At 27.4% G+C, this 23,665-nt stretch overlaps 3 protein-coding genes across 4 annotated transcripts in view; 2 read left to right on the top strand and 1 right to left on the bottom strand.

Moving 5' to 3' along the window:
- LOC107170347 (voltage-dependent L-type calcium channel subunit beta-2-like) overlaps window positions 1–12,272 on the top strand; it is a 34,516-nt gene extending 22,244 nt beyond the window's left edge. The window contains exons 8-9 of one of the 2 annotated variants that reach the window (XM_089221171.1): window positions 7,028–7,202; window positions 12,030–12,272. In XM_089221171.1, coding sequence (XP_089077297.1) covers window positions 7,028–7,202; window positions 12,030–12,060 — 206 coding nt within the window. In that variant the 3' untranslated portion in view covers window positions 12,061–12,272. Of the gene's footprint in view, window positions 1–868; window positions 3,114–7,027; window positions 7,203–12,029 lie in introns of those variants that run through there. The other variant, XM_089221170.1, reaches the window with a different exon arrangement.
- A 3,274-nt stretch (window positions 12,273–15,546) lies between these two features.
- KdelR (ER lumen protein-retaining receptor) lies at window positions 15,547–18,862 on the bottom strand. Its single transcript, XM_015520426.2, has 5 exons — window positions 18,308–18,862; window positions 16,575–16,764; window positions 16,419–16,488; window positions 16,102–16,354; window positions 15,547–16,007 (listed from the first exon to the last, which is right to left on the bottom strand). Exons 1-5 carry the CDS (start codon window positions 18,396–18,398, stop codon window positions 15,973–15,975), a joined length of 639 nt encoding a protein of 212 aa, XP_015375912.1. The 5' UTR covers window positions 18,399–18,862; the 3' UTR covers window positions 15,547–15,972.
- Window positions 18,863–19,126: 264 nt separating this feature from the next.
- Arp10 (Actin-related protein 10) lies at window positions 19,127–22,090 on the top strand. Its single transcript, XM_089219941.1, has 8 exons — window positions 19,127–19,445; window positions 19,649–19,798; window positions 19,877–19,985; window positions 20,043–20,295; window positions 20,376–20,590; window positions 20,658–20,856; window positions 20,931–21,052; window positions 21,823–22,090. Exons 1-7 carry the CDS (start codon window positions 19,375–19,377, stop codon window positions 21,047–21,049), a joined length of 1,116 nt encoding a protein of 371 aa, XP_089076067.1. The 5' UTR covers window positions 19,127–19,374; the 3' UTR covers window positions 21,050–21,052; window positions 21,823–22,090.
- Window positions 22,091–23,665: the final 1,575 nt, after the last annotated feature.

Here is a 23,665-nt window from a genome sequence, read left to right as displayed (position 1 = left end):
AACAAAAAAGAAAAAGAAATTAATATAATAATGTCGCGTCTTGTGAAAGAATAATAATTTAAAAACGTACCTAACAACAGTAATTTGGGTAGGTGCACTATATGCCACAGTGAGTAGGCAAGTCATTAAGAAATATACTTGGCATTCATAGATAGAAAATTAACTCTTCTGCATGTTCTGGAGACAATGCGAGTATCGGTGATCAGTGTAATGACATTACCAGCACAACTACACGTTTTTACGGTAGATATACCGTTTATTCGGTTTTTTTACGGTATACCGTTTAGGAAATTAACTTCAAAAGACCGGTATTTACGGTATACCGAAAATACCGTCAACCCTAGGGATAAATAACCTTTGATTCGGGTTAACAATTCGATTATACGACAACAAGTTGTGCAATAGCAATAACTGATAAGCTTATAAAAACTTATAAAACACTGATTTTGGTTCATTAATAAAACAATTTGTTGTTATCTTAGAAACTAAAAATATTTAATTAATATTGCTAGGTATTGCTAGGTATTGTCATAGACTTATAGATTTAGACGAAACATTAGATATGATACGTGTGCAAGTGGGTGGAACTTGTTACGACCACTGGTTGCTTAAAGCTATATTATTATAGTGGTTGTTCTCTGAACAGTACCATTTATCTTACTCCTATGATAAAACTCAAGGTATTTCTCTTCGTTTGACACGACCACGCCTCCCTGTCTTCAATTCAAATGTTCCGTCTATCTCTATGGGATACAATATTATTGTAAATGAATAATGCAAGTTGTTATACTTACATAGGCTTGTCAGTATTCGTAAAATCGTAATGGATGGCTTTCGTACATTACGTCCGTACATTTTATGTTTACAGAGTATACACCAAAGGCACTAAGATCATCCTGCACGCATAGTGAGTACAACGATAGTGAACCTAACGATCAAAAAAGAATGGAGAATTCATCGCTTTCAGCTGTCATGTATATTCATAAACAGCAGCATCACGTTGTTGATAACATTTATCATGACCATCTACGTCAGCCACTTCATAGTTACCATTTTCAGCTACAACATAATCGACATATCCACGATGGCCTGCTATATAAAAACCATGCCATACAACTGCATGATCACGAACATGAACAGTATAACTTTGAATACCAACAACGTCAGCATCAACACTATCCGCATCAGCTTCAGCATCAAAATAACGACAAACAGAGACAACATCAAGCTGGTCAGCAGCGGCGTGAGCGACACGTGTCGTTCGAAAAGTCTGCTCTACACAGCGATGATGAGTAGGTAAACCGCAGTACCGCACCAGACACGATATATGGTATCTGAAAGCTATGTCGAATATGGTTTTGTCAAATGAAAAGATCATCTGACATTATGATCAATATCATTTTGGTATCTACAAAACACTATCAATCTATCTATGATCAAATTTTTTAGTTATTAACCCCATTCAGCATCCTCAACATTTGCCACCATTTGCAAACGCTTTTTATATCTACAATAGCTATATAATATGTTGTAAATAGCCATAAATAGTGGTTTATCTTTCTCAGTTTAGTATTTTCTTTCAATTATTTCACTTAAAACCAATATTCCTTCTTTTGTACTTATATTCTTCGTAAACACTAACTGATCTTCTTAATGATACAGCTTTTATCTTACTTTTCATTCTTCTAGACATAATAATTGTTGTTAGTATTTTTAACACTTGTGTCAGAAAGCTAATTATTTTACAATACTGAGCATATATTTTCGTAGTTTTTTTCTTTAGTTTAAAAGTATAATTTTTCTTTCTAAATCTAAAAGTAAGGTTAATATAATATTCTTAATGAGTTTAAAAAACCTGGTTGATATTTTCGAGTTCTTTTTCCGCGCAGGTTTTTGAAATAGATATGTTTCGCCCATTTATAACTTTGTACATTGTATTTATCTTAATAATTTAACAATTAAAAACCAACCTACCGGTTGAAAACACTCGGAACATAAATGTAAACGTTACCATAGCAATATGATGCATTAACTGTTAATGAATTAGATAATTTATAATTAAATAGTTTATAAAAATGATCCCGGTTAATTTAATTTTTGATTATATTACATCAATATTAACAAGTAGTATATCCTTTAATCAATATTTTTAAATCATATTTTTTGTATTTTTAATGTTTTTATTAGAACAACCTTTTGAATTCGATCACAAAAAAAGTATGTATATTAATATGTTGAGTGAACTTAGATTGTTAGAAAACTGCCATATATCGATTTTGGATATTAAAGAACGAATAATTAAAGCAGATATAGTGCACAAATATTTAAGAACTGATAAAGAATTGTCTGGTAGTAAAACTAACGATATTAAATACGTTTTAGTACGTATAATATTATATTATATACTTTTAATTAGTTTTGGAAATTGATTTTTAGATAGTTTTATATATTACAAAGATTCATTTAATCCCCAACCAGTAAAATCAATGGAACTAAAATTAAAAAAAAATAAAGCAATGATTGAATCAAAACAAAGATTATTAACTATATTGAACTCAACGCATTTATTTCAGAGGTCTTATTGTATTAATATATAATACATTCTATGTTTCTGTCAGATTTCTAATCTTAAATTCATTATAGACTATCACTGAGAAAAATCAAAGGAGAAATTGAGCAAGCTCAACTTATATTTCAAGAAGTTAATACAGCGTTACATGCATCATTAAACGTACAAAATCAATTAAATTCACAAAATACGTTAAATAATACAAAAGTATACCAAAAGATTCGATAATTTATTATTTTATTATTCTTATTAATTTGATCAGATTTCACATCGGAGATTCTGTGTCTCTTTCACATATAAGAGTAACGCATTTCTGATGATGAAATTAGACGAAAACTGATATAACTGATAATTATGCCTTACAAAACCGGACGAAAAGCGGTCGCCGCCTGATGTTACTCTTATATAAGACATGCAGAATATACAGTTTATAATTATACAGATACAATTATAATATAACAGATATTATTTACTATTGAATTATTGATAATATGATCAAATTTATAAATTCTAAATCGGATAAATATTTATTGATTAGCCATTTATTAAGCAACTATAAATTGGTAAAATTGTTTCAATTATCCATTTTTATTAAATAAATATTTTTAAACAGTTTAATTAACAATCTCATTATTGTGTCTTCATCAGTTAAAATACTTCACTAAATGTCTGAATTTATCTAAAAAAACTTTGTATACCAATTTAAATTGATATAGCTTAATTTAATTACATCAATTAAGTAGATATAATGGTATGCTTAAACTATGTTTTAATTGTATAGTATATATCAGCATCTAATAATATTCATTGTCTAACAAATAAAATGTTGACAATAAGTTACCAATAATAATCATTATATATAGTTATAGTATATAAAAAAGAAAATAGTATAGTACAATAATAAATCGAATACCATAATACATAATTTTTTTTTATTCAACTAAATTCTCATTCGTTACCTAATACTAATTATGTGTATTAAGAAATTTAAAATAAATATTTAAACGCTAGATTTTGGAAATACTGCTACAAATTAACTCAATTGAAAGTCAATTAAAAAACCAAGTTACTGATTTTAAGTTAAGTGTTAATGAATTAGATACAAGTATTAAAGCAGTTTCAAAAGAAATGCTTCTGGATTTTGAATTTAAAAATAGTGAAAAGTATAATATATATAATATTTAAATTAAATATTCACAAACGTAATTCAAATATTTACCTAGAGAATATATGAAACGAAATTTAAGTAAAGACATGATCAACTCAGAATTTAATTTTTTCAATATGTATAAAGAACTAAGAACATTAATAGATTCTCTTACCCAAACAAACGTTTTGAAACCATTAAATTCAATTACACAGAGCAAGTGAGTGATTCTTTTTTAATATAATTTCAGGCATATAATTAAAAAACTTAAATTATTTGTTTATCAATTAACTTTATTATGCTCAGATTATTAATGTTGCGATATTATTAATTATTTTGCTTACATTAGAATATTTTCTTAATTACTTGAAGTTTTACATTCTAGAAGTTTATTATACGATGTTACTTGGCCTGATTTTCTGATAACTCATAATCTTGCGAATGAAACATTTCTTATGGATTATCGACAGGTAATAATTGTATTTAAAATTATCAGCGTACATTTATTTAAAGCATCCTAAAGTACCCATACAATAAATTTAAGAAGATGGATATTTGACTTTCGATAGTACCTATGAAATATTTTTCAACTCCGATTAAATATTTGGTGATTTTTAAACTTTCTAATAATTTTTAAAATATATGTGCGTAATATAACCTCCCCTATGTCGTTTCTATTAATACATTAAATATTTAAAATATTTAAAATACTTGTGTTTTAATGTAGGTATGTAGTAAATACGTACCTAGTATCGTAGGTGCTACAGATATTTTTTATTTTTTATTAATATTTTTATTTTTTAATTTATATTTATATTAAACAATTTTAATTTTGTTTATAATTTTCTACGATATATTTATTGTTATTCGTTTTTATATTTATATTCATTTTTTATACAAAACAGTTAAAACATTAATTATTCGTGTATATTGATCGTGTTTATAAAAATTTGCTTTAGAACTGCAACACATTGGCCTCTATAAATACGTTAATGAACAATATACATTTTACGGAACAAGAGATTGTTGAAAGTATGATTTCCAAAAATATCATACACACTAATATTATCATAGTACCTAATACTAACACCTATTTATTAATTATAGTTACCTTAATACATAATTCAATAATAGTCTAGTACGATATATTTAAATAATTCCATATTTAACTCGTGTATACTCAAATAATATATATAGTCAAGTTAAATGGTCCGTCCGTTTGCAGAACCTTTAGCTCAATATAGGCGTTAAATACTTTAATCTGTTATAATATTTTATAGTATTATGTGATTAATGTATTATTTTAAGTTTTAATAATATTAATCTACGCTCGAAAAATACCTACAATGTTTTCATGAAAATACTTATTACTTCCATATAAATCTGTAGATAAAGGAAAAAAGGTGAGCCCAATTGTTTAATGTTTCCAGGCTCGGGGTCTCGTGTTATAATAAATAAAAATGCTGACTGGACTGGGCCCCAAGTTTTAGCCATTATACAGCGGTATATACAACAGTGTTAAATTTAAATTTACGGAATTAAAAACGCCAATATAATTGCTCATTTATATATGCATTATGCATATTATAACATAATATTGTATAAAACAGAAATATTATGCACCAAATCATCAGTTGTACTTAAAATTTGAATTCAATAGTATATATAAAAAAATAATAATATTTTGTACACTATCAATTATTCGTTTAAAACATTTTACTGTAAACTCTTTTATCAATTTAAACGGGTTTTCTCTAACACAAATATTACCAAAATAAGTCATATTTTAATTGTTAACTATACAAGTAATTTTATCAAAAACTTTTATATTAATAAAATTAATATTACAATGGAGATTTTCAGCATAATATCTCATTAAAATGTATAATTATATTTAATCATAGTAAGTTAAGTTATAGTAGTTACTAGTTATAAAAGAAACTAGGATAATATTGAAGGATATACATTTTTAGTATAATATTAATAGTTTTCTAGTCATTTACATATTATTCCTATAGGCTACAGGTAACAATTATTAATGATTTATTTCAATTATTCGTCAATTGTATTTGATATTTATTTGTCATTATATGAATAATAGACATAGTGATTACTGATTACCTAAAACCTGTTTTAAATCATTCACAATCGACGTTTTTGTTCGATGTAGCGGAAAGCTTCTTTTACTCTGTTATGAACTTATAGGTGTTATCGTATCCGTCATAATTAATAAACATTTTAATTAACAGGTTTTAATATAGATTTTTTCGTCTTCCATAGTTATATTACTATAATAATCGTATAATATTATCAGCTTTTTTGTTGGAAACCAAAACACAATTTTTAAATGTTTAAGTGTCTGGATAATAATTTTAATTATAGAAATAAGAAAAATGTTTAAAAGGGCACGCAAATATTTGTGGGAGGGAGACTGAACACCCGCCCAAGTGCGCCTTTTCATTATCTTAAGAATTGTATGTACCATGTGTGTATGTTACCAATATTTTTTATTTTAAATTATAATGCCAACTCTAAATTTAAATTATAATAGTGAAACATCAAATTGTATCAATCATCATACGATATATTATGTACCATATAATCCAGATGCGGACTGTACCAGGGTGCAATAAAATAAGTATTATTATATTTGGGCCCGAATACCACTGTCGGGATCTTTCTTACATTTTACTCTTTACTATTGTTATGCAGAACTCTACAAATTTTAATAAGTAAAAAAAAAAATTTAAAAACCGGTCCCTAATTAATTTTTCACCCTGGTCCGCCTCTGTACATATCAAATACTGTCATACTAATGGTCCGTATGTAGGTACCTATTTCTGTATAGCCGTATAATATAATAAATGTTTAAAATAAGTTAAGTTTGAATAGAGATACACATAACTATTATAAAGTGCAAGAGTATTATTATTATTAACAGTTATGTATGTTAAAATTATGAATTATTATTTTCTCTATAATTATGTTCAGTATTTTACTATTAGGTAAATACAACAAATTATTTAAATTAAAAACTAAAAGGTAAAAATAAATTGTACCATTTGAATTTTAATTCAATGTTTTTAATTTGTGTTGTTTGTTGTAGTACCTATATATAATATAAAACCTATCCTTATTGTAGTACCCAATACCCATATACATATAATATAAAACTAATAGCTAAATGTAATTGTTATAAGACTAATTTTCAGTTAAAATGTAATAAATGGTTATTATTATTAATATCTCTTATTTAAATGTATTAATTGTTATTTAAAGGTTAAATATTGAAATATAAAAACAATTTGTAGATTTAAAAAATGCAATTTTCTATATTAACGATGTTCGAACAAAACGAAATGAAAACATGCGAGTTCTAAAAATATTAAATGACGAATTATTCGAATCGAAGAAGAGGAATAAGCTCATGATGAACAGTTATCAAAAGCGTGATATTTTAGGAGTTGAATATGAAAATAATATTCAGTAAGTATAAATTATATAATATTAATAACTAATAAGTCATTGTTATGTAAGGTGTATGCTGTACAATATTGTACGCCTATTTGTATTATTTATTTTGTTTTTAAGCTTCGGCAACTGAGGCCATTAGCTGTAGATTGGTTGGTACTGTTGGGTTTTGGGACTGTAGAGTGTAAGTTTTTGGGTTTCTGAGTTCTGACATTGCCGGATGGGGGATGGAGGCCTCTCTCTCCAGACACAGTGACTGTACGAAGAGAGGTGCCGCCCGTGACCGGCGACGGTGCTTGGTCACTCCATACCCCAAATTAAAATATTGTATTACATAAGTACAGGGGAGGCACATGTCTCTCCTGCGAGATTTTCTGCTTCAGCAATATCTTATACCTACCAATTTTTGATAACATTTAAATAACTATATGTATATTTTCAAATGTTCAATATTCAGTACTGGTACTGGTACCTGACTATAGAACTTTAATAAAACATTTTACTTACCTATATTTTAAAAGTTTTTCAAATTATGTTTTCTTATTTATTAATTTTTTTCATTATGTATTTTTAATTATTTTTTATTATAACTCCTTGGTAAATAAAGATATTATTATTAGAAAGAACTTATTAAAAGCTTTTTGATAATTTTATGTTTAATCTAACTCTTAACCGCATAGAATAATATCATGATTTAATAGAATTATATACTTGATTTTGTGTGAGGATTTATTTAAATTATCGTTGCCTCACATCAAGGAGTTAACTAGGAAAAATCGGGGGGGGGGGGGGATCGGAGTCTGGATCTAAGGTACTTACTGCCTCCCTTGCCAAGAAGACCTGCGCATCAAGCTTATAAGTACCAATGTATTTTTAGAGATAGTCAAGTTCAATGTTGACATTATCTGATGGCTGAACAATATTTTTTGTCATGTCTGTACTATCATAAGTTTAGTTTTCAATGACGGCTGATGCGTTAGAAAGCGACTTATTTCCGTCCAAATGAATAATAAAGTGAAAATCCCTAAAATTGTCGAGTTGTAAACTAGGATTCCCCTGCAAACTGATGGGCGTATCTGAATTCTCAACCAGATAATAAAATCTATACTATGACCCTTCCAAAACATAAACTTTTGGTTACATCATATATTCATATTATTTCCGTCGATTAAAAATTTGACTTTTGGCCCTTGGTCTTTGGTCAAAAACTTTTAAAATTTAAAGGTTTCTCATAACTTGCGTTCATATACCAATCAACAAATATCAAAAATCAATATTTTTTACAAATAATACAAAATCACGTAGATTCTCAAATTATTGTCTACCCGAAAGTCAAACTAAATTTGTACGAGCGTTTGAAATTCAAATCCTTATAACAATAAATATTCACTCGATTTATCATGGAACGATGTTCTTTCTTTTTACTACTCAAAAACTAATAATGTCGTTGATACTTGTAATTTACACTAAATTTTTATTTAATAAAAATATTTCGACTGTTTTTGAGCTTTTTACGTACATTTTCAATCTTAATATTATTATATTTAGTTTTTTTCTTTATAATATATTAATAATATGTCAATCAAATGTTATTCGTTGGGTCAAAACCTTTAAAATAAATATAAAGCTCATAACACTACATTGTCATAATATTAATTTAAAAATATTAAAAATACATTTAGAGACGATTTTATTATAGGGAATTAAATTTAAAATGTTGACAAAATTTATCAAATTAAAAATTTAGAAATTATTTTGTGGTTGAAAATTCATAACATTTTCAATTTTTATAGTTAAGGATTAAACATTTTAAAAAATTTTCCACATATGCAGTTTATTCTGCAATCAAAAAAAAACTAAATTATATATATAGGTAATTTCAGTTTCTATAATTATTTTGAGTTCAAATTTAGACAAAATTAGGTATTTAAATCAAGAATAATGCTTTTGGTTGTATTATTGTTGTAGGAAATTTAAAAATATATTATATTCTATACACAATGACATTGTAAACATTCAGTTTTCTTGACAAAAAATTATTTTACCTACTATTGTAGTATATTAGTATTAACTATTAATGCCTTATGGCTTATATATTACTTATCAAAAAAAAAAAAAAAAATTGTATCAATACAGTCATTTAGAAAGCAAAATTCACAAGTCTAACATCCAATTGTGTGTAACAACTAAAAGTATCAAAAAACTATACGATCAATTACAGCCATTAGATTCGTTAATCCGGACAACTTATGAAAAATACACAACTCAAATGATGAGCGGTTCGTATCTAGTAGAATTACGCGATGACAAACAATCGAGTAAGGTAAAATTGAATTTTTATTAAAACAAAATTGTATTTAGAAGATTTTTTATTACAATAAATTATTGGTACCTTATTGGCACCTAACCAGATCCTTTTTATCGTACCTAATTGTACATAGTTATTATTAAATGTAGGTACTTACTAATTATTATAATTTTTGTCTAAATTTAATATAGTGATATAGGTACCTAAGTTGTATCTATACGTACTTTTGCAAAAGTGGTGTACCAATAATATTGTTTATTTTATAAATTTTATTTTTATAAATATTGTTTAATTAATACCTATGTAATACGTAGGTACCTATTATATTATAAATATTATGTAAATTCATTTTTACACTTTTTAAAACAATATTGAAAATTTTATCCATATTTAATATTATATTATGATTTATAATAAATCGTCATCAAAGCAAATCCCGACAATCTTACATTTCCTTGTAAAAAAATAAAAATATTTTTAATCAGGTATGGTATCAAAAGTGCATTTAGGCCACAGCTGTGGCAGTATTGTGTTGAACAGTTCCCACCCGTTCCTGGTTTTTGAACAGGGGGGAAAAAAGGCCACTAGATTTATGACTACATGATCCTACATGCCTATTGCCTACATAATATACTTAGTCTGTAATATAGTATTAACACATACTATAAATATATACATTATAAATACAGTAATATACACTCAATTTATTTTATTTTATTTTTTACATTTATTGGAATAATATATTCAATCTGTAATAGTATTTACCATAAGCATAGCATATGTGCATTAAATATTAGGTAATAGTACAAAGAACTTAAAATAGGAGGGTGAGAAGTCACCCAGCTATAAATAACACTCAGATTCAATCGACTATATATGATTTAATTGAGCCAAGTCACGACACCAGTGCCTTTTAAGCCTTCTCGGCGAATTACCAGAAACGTTTGTGAAATCTTTTTCTATGGGAACCGTTTGGGTTGTATCGTCATAAGTGTAACCTAACCGAATTATACATTTCGGCGCTTGTATTATAGGCACATCGCACATGTTAACTGGCAAACATTTCGGCTCTTCTCTTACACAAATTATTTTATATTGTAAAGAATGTGGCAACTCCCAGGAGCGTACCTAACATAGATTGCAATAAGAACTCACAGTTCCCAAGAGCTATACAAACATAATGTCATCATGGGTATGGATTGTATATTACTTAAGTCTACGTATCATAAAACAGAATAATGATATATTAATTTCATTTAAATTTTGAAGTTTTTTGGCTAAATTTCCATTAAAAAAGCAAACATAAAAATATTCCAACAAACAAGTTAGGGTAGCTCGCTCTGCAAGCGTTTTCCGGTTTAAAAACGTATTTTAATATTAGGCCATAAACTAAGGTACTTATTATAATTACAATTTAGACAGAATTTTTAACCTTAATATTTCGGTGATATATTTTGAATAGTAGAAATCTATATTAAAAACTAATAAGCAAGCATACCTAATTAAGTACCTATCTCAACACTACCACAACATAAGGTTTACTAAACATATGTTTAAAAACCTGAAACTAGGTTTCAATATAAGTACCTAAACTATATATGACTACAGGTAGTAGATTCGATGCTGTATTGGTAAAACTGATTGGTTCCATACTTCTATTACAATTATTCTAAAACGTTTTACTAAATTAATTCAGTCTTACCCAATGGCCCTATCTAAATAAAACTATTTAAATGACAGGTGATGTTATTATATGATAAATTAAAAACAATTCAGAATAGACATGACAAATTACTAACAAAACGTAAAGAAATAATCATGGATGAAATTAAAAGAAAAAAATCGATGGTGGAAACAATGGTTAAAAAAAAATCCAATGATATTATTGTGGCAAGAAATGTTATTACGTCTTATAAAAATAACATAAACACATACAAGATTTTTAAACTACAGTTTGCAGAAATATATATATGTATAGAAAATACTATCAATGGTAAATAACCTTGAACTAGTTTGGTATCTACTAAATTAAATATAATATTTGAGGTTTAAAATCTTCGGTACAATATTTTATAAAATAAACATTATTTTGTCGATATATTAATTAATATTAAAAATATAAATTATAATATAGTTAGTATAGTAAATAATTGATCCGAAATATGTACCTACATCACCGTATTGTAGCCATCAGTTACCTAACACAATAAGTGTATAAATAACACGTACTTACATTTTTATACAAATAATTAATCTATTAACATTTTATATTTAAGATTTAGTTCATCAAAATATTTATGGATCATTAGAACACTTAGAAAATGAAGAAATAGAACTTACAAGCTCTATGGTACATTATTTTAATTGTATTCACCTAACCTGGCCTATTTTTTACAATGTTAAATTATAATTGTAATTTACAGTTTTTTCTTTTCATATATCTATGAAGTTTAAAACTTTAAAATAGCTTTATATAATTGTATATCTAATATCTATGTATTTATTTTTAATTTAATATATTATTTTAATTTTAGAATTTGTATGATGAAGAGTTCAATAAATTAAATAAAGAAGCTGAAATCATAGAAATGAATTCGAAACGCGATGAATTAAAAATAAAGTCTCAGATAGATAATTTGAATGAAAAACTTAAACAAATAACCAACGCTAATGCAAGTCTAGAAATGGAACTGAATAAAAATAAATTGTAACTATATCTTTGTTCTCTTATTTTTGTATTGTATCCGATTAATTATAATTTATAATTACAATTAAAATGTTTGTTTAATTTTTAATAATATCGTTTGACGTGATTGCAGACATTGTAGTACAGAAAAATAGTTTAATAAAACCAGTAAGTCACCACTATTACAATACCTCAGTTTCATCTAACCACTTAATTTTAATATCATCGTAAATAGTGCAGCATAACAAAAACAACAACATTTACCATTTTGACAATTTTTATTTTGATTAATTTTTACTTTTTTATTATTTTGGACAACATATTACCTACAATTCAATTTTATTTTCATACTAGGTACGAAGCTGAATATTTTTCTGAGAATTTTCGTTTATATATAGTAATTGATCATCGGACAAGTAGCTAATTATAGTAAAGTATTTTATGTTTATAAAATACTAGTACACTAACATTTTGCGAGTTTCCCTTATGCCGCTATTGTGCGATTTTAGGTACTAATCAAACTTAAAATATTCATGAGTGAAGAGTGAAGCACGTATGAAGTAGTAGTTATTTATAACAACCTTCTGTGTTTATAGTTTAATATTATACATCAACATTAATAATGCTCAGAAATATAGGTAGGTAATAAAGACATCTTGAGGCTCCACTACAGTCTAGTTATGTAGATATACCTATTTGATAATATTATACATTAATTGAATAAATTGTCAATAGTAATATACAAAAATATGGTACCTAGGTAAAATTGATAGGTTAAACTAATTTTAAAATCGTCCACATTATTATATAATGCCTACAACAATTTATTAAAATATTACATTGCACGTATGTCATACCTATAATAGCTATTATGAACATATAGATAAAGAAAATTTCCTAACCTATAGTTGCTTATACCGAGGAACAAAAGAATGGTACGAATAGGTCCGTAGTATCAAATATTTATTTAAATATTTTGAAAACATATTTGTATGCAAAAAAATAATAAGTAAGTACCTAAATAATTGTAAAAATCTGAACTTCAAACAAGAATTATTGAATTTTCAATATTTTTAAATTTCTGTAAGAACAACTTATCTTTGAATCAAAGACTTTGATCTTGTATTACATTTTTGTTCTTTTTTTGATTTTGATTTTTTATATTAAATAGACCTAACATAAGGTAAAACATAATACATATTAATCTCAAAAAACATAACCCCCCCCCCCCCCCATTGAACCTTATAATAATAATGAGATTTTCATTCCTGGGTACACACCGCTGACTAAAATAAATATAACACCTACGTAAGTGATGGGATACTTTTTATTTTATTTTCGAGTTTAATGTTGCATATTTTTTAAATAATATTATAGACATTATAGGTAATTAATTTATATATACGCATATTTTTCCTATATATTTTAACAATATATCTACATCAATATCAATGGGTGTGATAATTTAAATAGTAAAAACCATTGATTCTAATTTTATTTTTTTAAATTATAAAGCGTTTAAGTTTTTAATTCTGTAGATAATTCATCATTGTAAGCAATTGACAATTAAATCGTTTACATCAATGTAGAAAAAATCCATTAACGTAAGTAATAAGTAGGCATTACGTACCATTGTACCAGTACTCGACATGTAACTCAGTAGCTTATCATTAAAGCTTTGATCGAAAAAGTAGAGGTTGCGTATTTGAGGAGTAGGGCAATGGCTTGATTCCCGATCACCCCATTGTATGTCAGCACTTTATAGCAGTGTTGTTTTCTAGTTTCATGCATAGATACAACAGCAATCGATGGCTAAATGGTACATCATGATTTTGTGCATTATTGTATAATTATCGAAGTATTAAGAGCATATTAATAATTTGTTGTTTTGGCGAATAGAGTATGAAATATTTTGACGTGCATTAAACATTTCAGTTTTAATATCACCAAGTCAGGAACAAAGGGCAGGTGAAATAGGCCAATGTCTAGGCGGCATTTACAAGACTGTGATAACATTATTATTTTAGTGATGCCAAAATTTGATTTTTCCGAGTGCACTATTTTCGCTTGAGCACGCCTTTAAAATCGCCAACCTACCTCCTTGAATGAGCTCTGCTCAGGTACACCACTTCCGGGTAGGTTATCTATCTATACATATTGCATCATTTTTAAATATATAACTATTATAGCTACTTATGATGATTATTTTTATATACTAAATTTGAAAGTTTCTGATAATTGTAAACACTGTTTTGTATTTACGTACGTGTTTATACCGTTGTTTTTACGCAGGCTATTGACCTTAATGGAAACTAAAAAATATTGAACAAAACCGGTTTTTTTTTAAATATAGTAATAATTTATTACGCTGTATTACCTACATATAATATATGTCTGAAAGCACTATACAGTGTATAGTGTTATTGAACTAACAGTTTTGTTTATCTCATAATTCATATTTGTATAATGAAGTTTTGGAAATGAACGGTGGTGGTGGTCTAAGCCCTAAGGACTATGGAAATATTTTGAAAAAGTCAGTAAATACTGCGTAAAATGTGGGTTAATTTTTTTTAATTAAATAAGGGGACCAAATGTTTGATTGTTAAAAATGTTTCCATCCTTTTTAACTACCTGAGTTACAACGTACAAACTGCAAAACATGGCAGTAGTCTAAATAAGATCCTCTTTATAGTTAATCATATTATTCATGTTTATAGTTAACATAGAAATTAATTCATAAGTATAAACAATTATTTTGTAAGATTTTAAATAAAGTAATATGGATGTTTGAATACTTCGTTTTTTCTTTAAACATGATTGACACTTTATAATATTTTATCATTTTCAATTTTATGATAGGAGTAAAAAATACAACAAATAAACTACCAGTAATGTGTGTCAACTAATTTACTATTCTCTTAAAAGTTAACATATTTTAAACTTTGATACTAAAATGTTAAGTCTCACAAATAAATTATCACAATTTTATCTGTAAATTAGGCTAAGTACAGTAATAATTTCAATTCAAAAGTTAATTTTTCTTTTGAAATGTTAAGTTTTGTTACTGCAAAATAAATTAGTTATTATTGATGGCGTACAAAATATGAAATATTTCAATATTTATAATTTTAACTGTTAAATTTCTACTGTATTTATAAAAAACATATTTTGAAGTCTGAAAAAATAAAATATTTATAAATATTTCAAAATTCATTTTAATAAATTCAGTAACTTACATTAACAAATATTAACAGTTTGAGGAAATACAAATATTTAATAAAAGTTTATATCTTAATAACATAATAATTATAAATGAAAAAGGAATTTTTATAGATGATAAAACAAAAATATGTTTATACAATGAATAATTTGTAAACATGCCTCATTTTATTCACACAAAAACATTAATAATTTAAATAAATAATAAAATGTGGATATTTCCTTTTTTTTAGTAAGGATCACTAAAATATAAATCAACTGTTATAAATATAAGCATGTATATATATATATATATAATACATAAATATACTTTTATATTGAAAATATTGTGCTATAAAAAGAAAACAGAAAATTGTTTATCATAATTGATAATATAATTATTCCAAATAATTTAAGTTTAGAACTAAAATAAAATATATCTCGTATTTATAAGGTATCCAATGACCTACTGTAACATCCTACAACAAATGTAAGCTATTTTTATTTATGTACAAAAAAAATCATGTGACATGACAATAATGTGTAAATAGTCTGTTTTATTGACACTTTGGTCTGAGGTTTTCCTTCCATGTTTAGACAGGTAAGGACAGTCGTTTACCTTTTAAAACTGAAAAATGAAATAATAATAGTTTAAAATAAATAAAACATAACATTTAGATTTATATAAATAATAAATATGAATATGTATTAGTTATATTTACCTTTGGTTATATAGAGATAAAAGAAGTCACAATATAAGATGGTTTGCACAATTCCAGCAATTATAACAATCCAATCAAGAAAATCTTCTGTATAATAACGGTAAATCCAATTCAATATATACAGTGCTCTATAAGAACCCAGTGCAAACAAATAGTGAGAAGTAATAGTTTCAGCTTCGCCAGTTCTAGATACCATAAACAATTGTGGCATAATTGCTACTGCTTCCAAATAAATACTATATGTCCACAAAATCTAAAATAAAAAAATATTTTTAATTTGTATGCATAGATTATAATATTTATAATTAAAAACTAACCTCCATCACAGTGTAAACATGAACAATGATGAATGAAAGCAACAACGATGGTATGATTAAGTACAAAATTCTGAAAAAAAAATGTTCATATTTTATGCATATATCATAAAATAAAATTAAAATAATGCGCAAATTTAAATTAGCCATATTAAATACCTAAAGCTATCATGGTTATGGTCATATGTTGGCTTAAATTTGAAGAACATTAAATATAATGTTCCATATGATGCTGATAGGAACACTACTTTCATAAAACTGTTATATACAGATACAAAACTTGTGAATAAATCTAGGTATCTTGTCGTGTAAACAATGGCAAAAAGTATTTGAGATTTTCCCGAAATACCTGTAATGAAAAAAAAAAATACATTATTAGTTTGGGTAATATTTATTTTACCTGAAAATAGATATGTATTTAATAAAATATAATTTTTTTTTTAAATAAAACTTAATAGATAGATAGGTATTTAAACACGGGTCGTCACATTTAATCGTTCTGATGTATAGAAATTAAATATATGATTATTATTGAAAAAGAGATTTAATATTTATTCAAACCATTTAAAATAATACACGTAATAATGAAGATAAAATGTTTCAATTCATATTAGGTACAGCCCCGGGTACAGCTTATTAAGGCAGTTTGATAAAATGTATCTTTCATGGTCATATATTTTAAACAAAATATTTGATATGCTTTCTGAAAATAAATAATAGTATTGACATAATTTTAAATTAAAATATATAATAAATTGAAAAAAAAAGAAGGTACCCGACTCTAAAATGTATTTTTAATAAAATAGAAAGAAAAAAAACAGAGATTTATGCTTTAGGCAGATATTTGAATGTTAATGATAATTTCAACAAGTATCTAGATACCAATAGGTACTTAATATGAACTCTTGGTGTGTTAACTGATGCAAATATTAAGTTAATGTTAATATATTGTTGCGTCCCAACTAACACCAATTCATATATCAACATAGAAATGAACGCTTGATATATTTAATTCTAAATATTCTAATGTTATTTATTTCACTTATTACAAAAATACAATTATGGCTAAAATGATGAGGTGAGCGGTGTTACAACCTACCTCCAAGTGTCTTATTTAGCCCTATCTGTCTCACATTTAATAAATCGTCTGACAAACTCTTGTTCCTGTCTCTTTTATAATATATGATTTGGTCCTTAGGAGTGGTGGTAACTTTCTTGTTACATGTCTAAATTCAACTTAATATGCTGACTGTATTGTATCCTTTTTCATGGATTTCCAATTATTTCTAAGAAGAGACGAGTGAAAACACTTTTATGATTGGATTAATTTTATATCCTATTCACTACGCTCCAATCGCTGACCTCCGCATGCCTTTGATGCTAAAGGCTTATACGTTAGAGTCGTTAGCTACACCTATATTAATAGTCACAAATGCGTGCTATCTCGTAGATATCTTATAGGTACAAAACAATATTATACATATATTTTATTTGTAATAAGAATATCGAAGACAATACACAAAACTCTTTCGTATCATCCCTCGGATCTTATATAGATAGTACATGTACCATTTATGTCGGTCATTGGTGGCTGCAAACTTAGGCAAAGGCTCTGGACCCAGATGCTGCACACCCAGACTCGTGCATGCCACTAGTCAGGGAAGCGCTGCACGCATATATTATTGTTTTACAGTTGAAAATAAATTAACACAATCCATTGGGAAAATGTACACAGATATCTTTACACCATATCGTTGATGTTAAGTCACAAAGATATCGACGTGTTTTGATTTTTTACACTTTGTGTTGAAAAATGTACAATTGTGGTCACGATGGATGGACGACAAGTGTCTAATTTATTATCGATTAACAACATTATCGCGTTACGTTACCGGCACAGGATCGGGTCTTCCATATCTTGACGAGCAATAGTAGGATGGCCAGCAGATGTGACAGGTCACCGCAAAGTCGAAATATATTCATTTTGGTTACTTGCTGACGGCGGTGGTAACCGTCTCAAAAATCTAGAACGGTGACGAATCGTGAATGGTGTGTTCGTGACTATCCCTCGTAGTTGGTGGGACCGGTAGACGCCGACTCGGGACGGTCGGTTTCTTCTCAGAAAACGAGAATTTTGGACGCTAAAAACGGTCGATTGCGGAAAGGGATGGGAAACAAACAAGATGTGTTTCTGATTTAACGGATATAACAATTTGTTGTAACGTGTACCCGAATTTCGGAAGCCTCTTTAAAACTGTCGACGAGTATTATAATAGTAATAATAATATCTGTAGAGGATCATTTGTACTGAAAATGCAATACGCGACGAGATAACACGACCGCGGCTATGGCGGAATGACGTGGCCGGCGTTGTTTTCCATAGTTAATTGATACTGAAGAATCCTAGAATGTGTACGGTAAACCCACTGAACGGCTAACACATATATGTATAATGTATATCATCATCATATTATTATTATTATTGTACGGCAAGATCGACGTCGCGAGCCGACGCATCGTGGCAACTACGATGCGTCGGCGCGTGCCGGCAAACGGTCCATTGCAGCCAGTTACACCATGCAATTAATTCGTGAATCTCGTGTGCAGGCCACACTGTCTCCTTGCAGCGCCGTCGCGCTATCACTAGTAAACAAAAATATTAAAATTTACGTGATAACAGAACGATAATGACGATAATGTTTTTAATTTTTATCACTATCACGATTCGCGAACACAATTTGCATTAAGCTTAAGCGGGCATAGAGCTGCTATAGAGGCATAGACCAACTTACAAGTTGTCAAGTTTGAACTTTTTGTTTGTAGTTCCAACTCTTTCAATATTCTAGTTCACATAAAAATTTTAACAACACAGAAATTCCAAGACTTATTCAGTCTGTTTATGCGATACAAATTACATTTATTTTTCAATTAGAATAATATCATTGTGTTCGCTATAACAATGAAAATTGAATCGGACTTTTTACCCGAAAAACAATGTATCGTCATCGATATTGGAACCAAGTACACAAAGTGAGTGTAAATTGATTCGGAATTTAATCAAAATCTCTGTGTTTCATATGCACTTACATGATGGTCATATAATTTTTTAAAACTCAGCATTACACGCATAATAATTTTACTTAAATTCTTGTTTCCCATCCTTGTGAATAGTATTCATTGTTCACATAATCTAAATAAGTACCTACATATTTCATGCATTTTGTCATTTTCAGATTTGGATTTGCTACTGAACATTCACCTAGATGTATTATTCCTACTCTTTGTGAAATAGATGGTACACCTATACCTGACATATATAAATGTAAAGATGTACAAACACTTACGTTAGCTTTAACAAATTTCATACATATGTTATTTTACAAGTAAAATCAATTTATACATTTTAATGATACCAATCTATTATAAACCAGAAGCAAGACAAAATTATTTTTAATTTCTAGATATGCACTTGTGGCACCTAAAGATAAAAAAGTAATAATTGTTGAATCATTATTATCACCAACAATATTTAAGGAAATACTTGCTAAAGTGTTATTCATTACTTATGAAGTAAGGTTTTATAATTTATAACGAAACGACATGATAAAATATGATATTTTAATGCAGGTTACATCTCTATGTTTTGTCCCATCACATTGTGCTTCTTTATTTACACTTGGAATTTCTACTGGTCTAGTTCTCGATGTAGGATACAAAGAAGCTATTCTTATACCAGTCTGTGAAGGAGTACCCATTCTACGTCTATGGCAAACAATGCCATTAGCAGGACAAGCTGTAGAAAATCAAATCAAAACTCGCATTGATATAGGACAATTATCTTCTGATGAATCGATTGACAATGTCGCTGAAGATATTAAAGGTAATAAATAAATAAATGTTTTGTTAATTTTATAATATTTTGCATTTACTTTTTATTTATTTGATGTCATTTTTATTCAGCTAGATGCTGTTTTGTAACAACATTAAAACGTAGCAAAATTTTAGCTACAGGTCAAAATGTTGAACCAAAAACTTCTGATGTTGAATATCATATAAATGGAGAAAGATCCATAACTATACCTGGAGATGTTAGAGAAACAGTCCATGACATATTATTTGAAGAAAATATTGATGAAATGTCTATCACCACTATGATACTTGAAACTATAATTAATGTTTGTCAATGACATTTTTATCTTATTACACGTTTGTCTTTTATTACGTAATTATTTTTAATTACAGAGTAATGTTGATATACGACTAAAGCTTACAGAAAATATTTTTCTTATTGGTGGCACGGTAATGGCCAAAGGTTTCATGTCAAGATTAAAAGAAGAACTTGTAGAAAAACTTAAATGTTCAAAGTATAACAATTTAAAAATCACAAAATTTAAATTTCATGTAGCACCTGCTTATGAAAATTACATTGCGTGGCTTGGAGGTAAATAACTAAACATGTTTTTTTGAATTGGTCATTATTTTATTTATATTGTGTTTTTTTTTTTTTTTTTATAGGATCAATATTTGGAAGCACAAATAATTTGAACATACTTTCACAAACAAGGGAAAATTATATTAATGAAAATTATGTTCCAGACTGGCCCACAACGTTTACCAGACAAAAGATTGAATAAATCGTAATAACTACAAATATTTTTCATAAATTAACATTTGTTATACTAAATGATTAAATGATCAAACATTACTCATAAACAAAAACATACTTTAATTTAATTTAATATTTTCTATATTAAACTATACCTATATGTATTCTATTATAGAATATTTTCATTTATTATTAAATAAATGAAATGCTATTATTTTAACAACCCTGATTCTATACCAGCGTTTCTTAAACTTTTTTATCCGTGGAACCCTTTTTGATGTCCACTTTTATCGTGGAGCCCCTACTTTTTTTTACCTTTTTACCTTTTTTAAGGATTATTTTCAAATGAGTTATAATATTAAGTAGAAGTATAGATTATTAAATAAAGAGTTAGCTGATAGATTATTCCATATGACTTATACATTATTATTTAATATATAAGTAATTTTCTTGAACATTTTTAAAAAATAATTCAAGCTCCGTGGAACCCTGAAGTAATCTACGCGGAACCCCAGAGTTTCGTGGAACACAGTTTAAGAAACACTGTTCTATACAATTCCAAAATTAAAAAATAAATACCTATATAAAATGCATTGATACTTGGCATGTTTTGTTAATGTTAAAAAAAATGCATACCTATTCTTTTTTTCTTTGTAATTCTAAGTACTACATATTATTTATGCATATTTGATGTTTCCTAAAAGTAATTGCTGTTTTTATTTTAACGAGTATTTTGGGTATGCAATTTTCACAGATATTAAAATATATTTTTATTAATACCGTTTACTGATATTTTTTCAGTTCAATAATCAACTTCATCAATCAGCTACGAGTTTAACTACATATTTCTTTTTCATTCATTTTATAAAACAATTAATTTAAAAATGTACTAATTAAACAACACTGTTTATAAATTATAATTAGTACATTTCTTTATATTTTTTTTATACTTCACATGTTTGTGTATTTTAACTAATACATGTTAGTAGTAAAAATAATATTGTATTTTACTATTATCTTAATCAAAATAGTTTTCTAAAATAAATAATACGCATTTGCCTATATTCAATAGTTGTGTTTACCTTAATAAAGTCATCTTCAAGCCATTGTGTATCTTTAATATCATCATATACACTTTTTGAACCATCGCATGATTGTATTGATGCATTGAAAACATCAGGGAATTATGTTGATGATTGATTGCCCCAAATTGTAACATTTTTTTATTTCGCTTACACATAGTCCTAGATATATTGCAATAGCCGATTGGGCTCTGTTATAATGCATTGTGTATTTTAAATCAAAAATTGTATGATTATATATTTAAGTAATAATTACACAAATTATATACCTGTTTTCATCAAATCTTGTCATTGCAGTAAAGTTCTCTTTTGGTATGAAAGACGCTTTTAAAGAACATTCAAAGCATTAGTATTAGCTAGATTTCCAACCACCAAAACTTTTAACATCTTTATTTGCAAATTTAAGCTTCACCTAATAATTTTAATGTCTTCATGTTGGATGATAAAATGTCTTTTTTTTTAATTTCAATAATTGTCTAGTATGGCAACTTTCTTCCTAAAGAAACTTCCCTCCCACAAAAAAACACCGGACCCTGGTATGCCCACATTTTGATCAGCATAATGGCTTCCGTTTTTTGCCTTGCGCCCGTGCTAGCTCAAATCCATAGTCTCTCATCGATATCGTCCAGTGTGTGACCCAATTGTGCTACTCCCATTTGATGTCCTAATAGTTAAGTGCACGTCTTTCAGGCAACAATATACCTTTATGCATCGAAAAGCTTCATCTACATGCTCCCATTGCGCGGAGTTAGAGGAATTCTTCAAATCAAATGGTTAAAAGACACATAACTCCTACTGTTACAAGGAACCATGGTTGGTCCACTTAGCGAAGTCAAGAACCTTATTGATAGTGTCCTTGATAGTAGACCAATCCTTTCAAAAACTGATTTGGTTAGGGCTGGACTGAATCTTACTGTCAAATCGATGGGCTCTTTTAGCCTTAGAAGGAGAATCCTGTCGAATAATTTACCATTGGTGCCTAGCATATGTGACAGACTTGTCCGGTTCCTTATTAAGCAATAATAGTCTAGCCGAGTAGGAGAAACAAACTAGTAAACATCAGTTGAATATTTAAACGAATCTTTAAAGAGATCTGCTGGTAATCGCCAAAAGCATCTGGGAAATCCCATCCAATCCAGTATTTGCCCCTTAACAAGCGGAATATTACAAAAATGAGTTAATTCATGGAGATAGTATAATTTTACAGTGAAATTTTTTTTTTTTATGAGGATATGAAAATTAGAGAAGAATCTTCCATTGAAATGTCTAATGCTAGTTATGTAAAAAAATTTCTATTTGAAAAATGTTGGGGTGTATATGAATTTAGTCAACATTTGAACTTTAAATGCATGTTAAAAAATCGCTCCAACATATCTTTAAACATTTTTAAATTCTATTTATGAAAATTATGAGGAACCTTGCATTAAATGTTCAAGCAGCTTAAGTAGAAAAGTTTTTATCGAGATTAATTTGGTTATAAGATAAGAAAAATTTCTTGATTCTATAATCAACTCAAAAAGAGTCAGCATTTTTTGAAAATGTTACCATAAATGTAAAATTTT

This window comes from Diuraphis noxia, unplaced genomic scaffold (assembly GCF_037042655.1).
Source record: "Diuraphis noxia isolate RWA-SAM2 unplaced genomic scaffold, SU_Dnox_SAM2 contig0002, whole genome shotgun sequence".
Classification (NCBI taxonomy): Eukaryota; Metazoa; Arthropoda; class Insecta; order Hemiptera; family Aphididae; genus Diuraphis; species Diuraphis noxia.
This window is presented reverse-complemented; position numbering and strand designations above follow the sequence as displayed.

Coding starts and splice junctions, on each gene's coding strand:
- Arp10 (XM_089219941.1), top strand. CDS start 19,375: ATGAAAATTGAATCGGACTTTTTACCCGAAAAACAATGTATCGTCATC. Junction 19,446..19,648: donor ATTGGAACCAAGTACACAAA/GTGAGTGTAAAT, acceptor TGTCATTTTCAG/ATTTGGATTTGCTACTGAAC. Junction 19,799..19,876: donor ATACATATGTTATTTTACAA/GTAAAATCAATT, acceptor TTTAATTTCTAG/ATATGCACTTGTGGCACCTA.
- KdelR (XM_015520426.2), bottom strand. CDS start 18,398: ATGAATATATTTCGACTTTGCGGTGACCTGTCACATCTGCTGGCCATC. Junction 16,489..16,574: donor CATAACCATGATAGCTTTAG/GTATTTAATATG, acceptor TTTTTTTTTCAG/AATTTTGTACTTAATCATAC. Junction 16,008..16,101: donor TTATCTCTATATAACCAAAG/GTAAATATAACT, acceptor TTCATTTTTCAG/TTTTAAAAGGTAAACGACTG.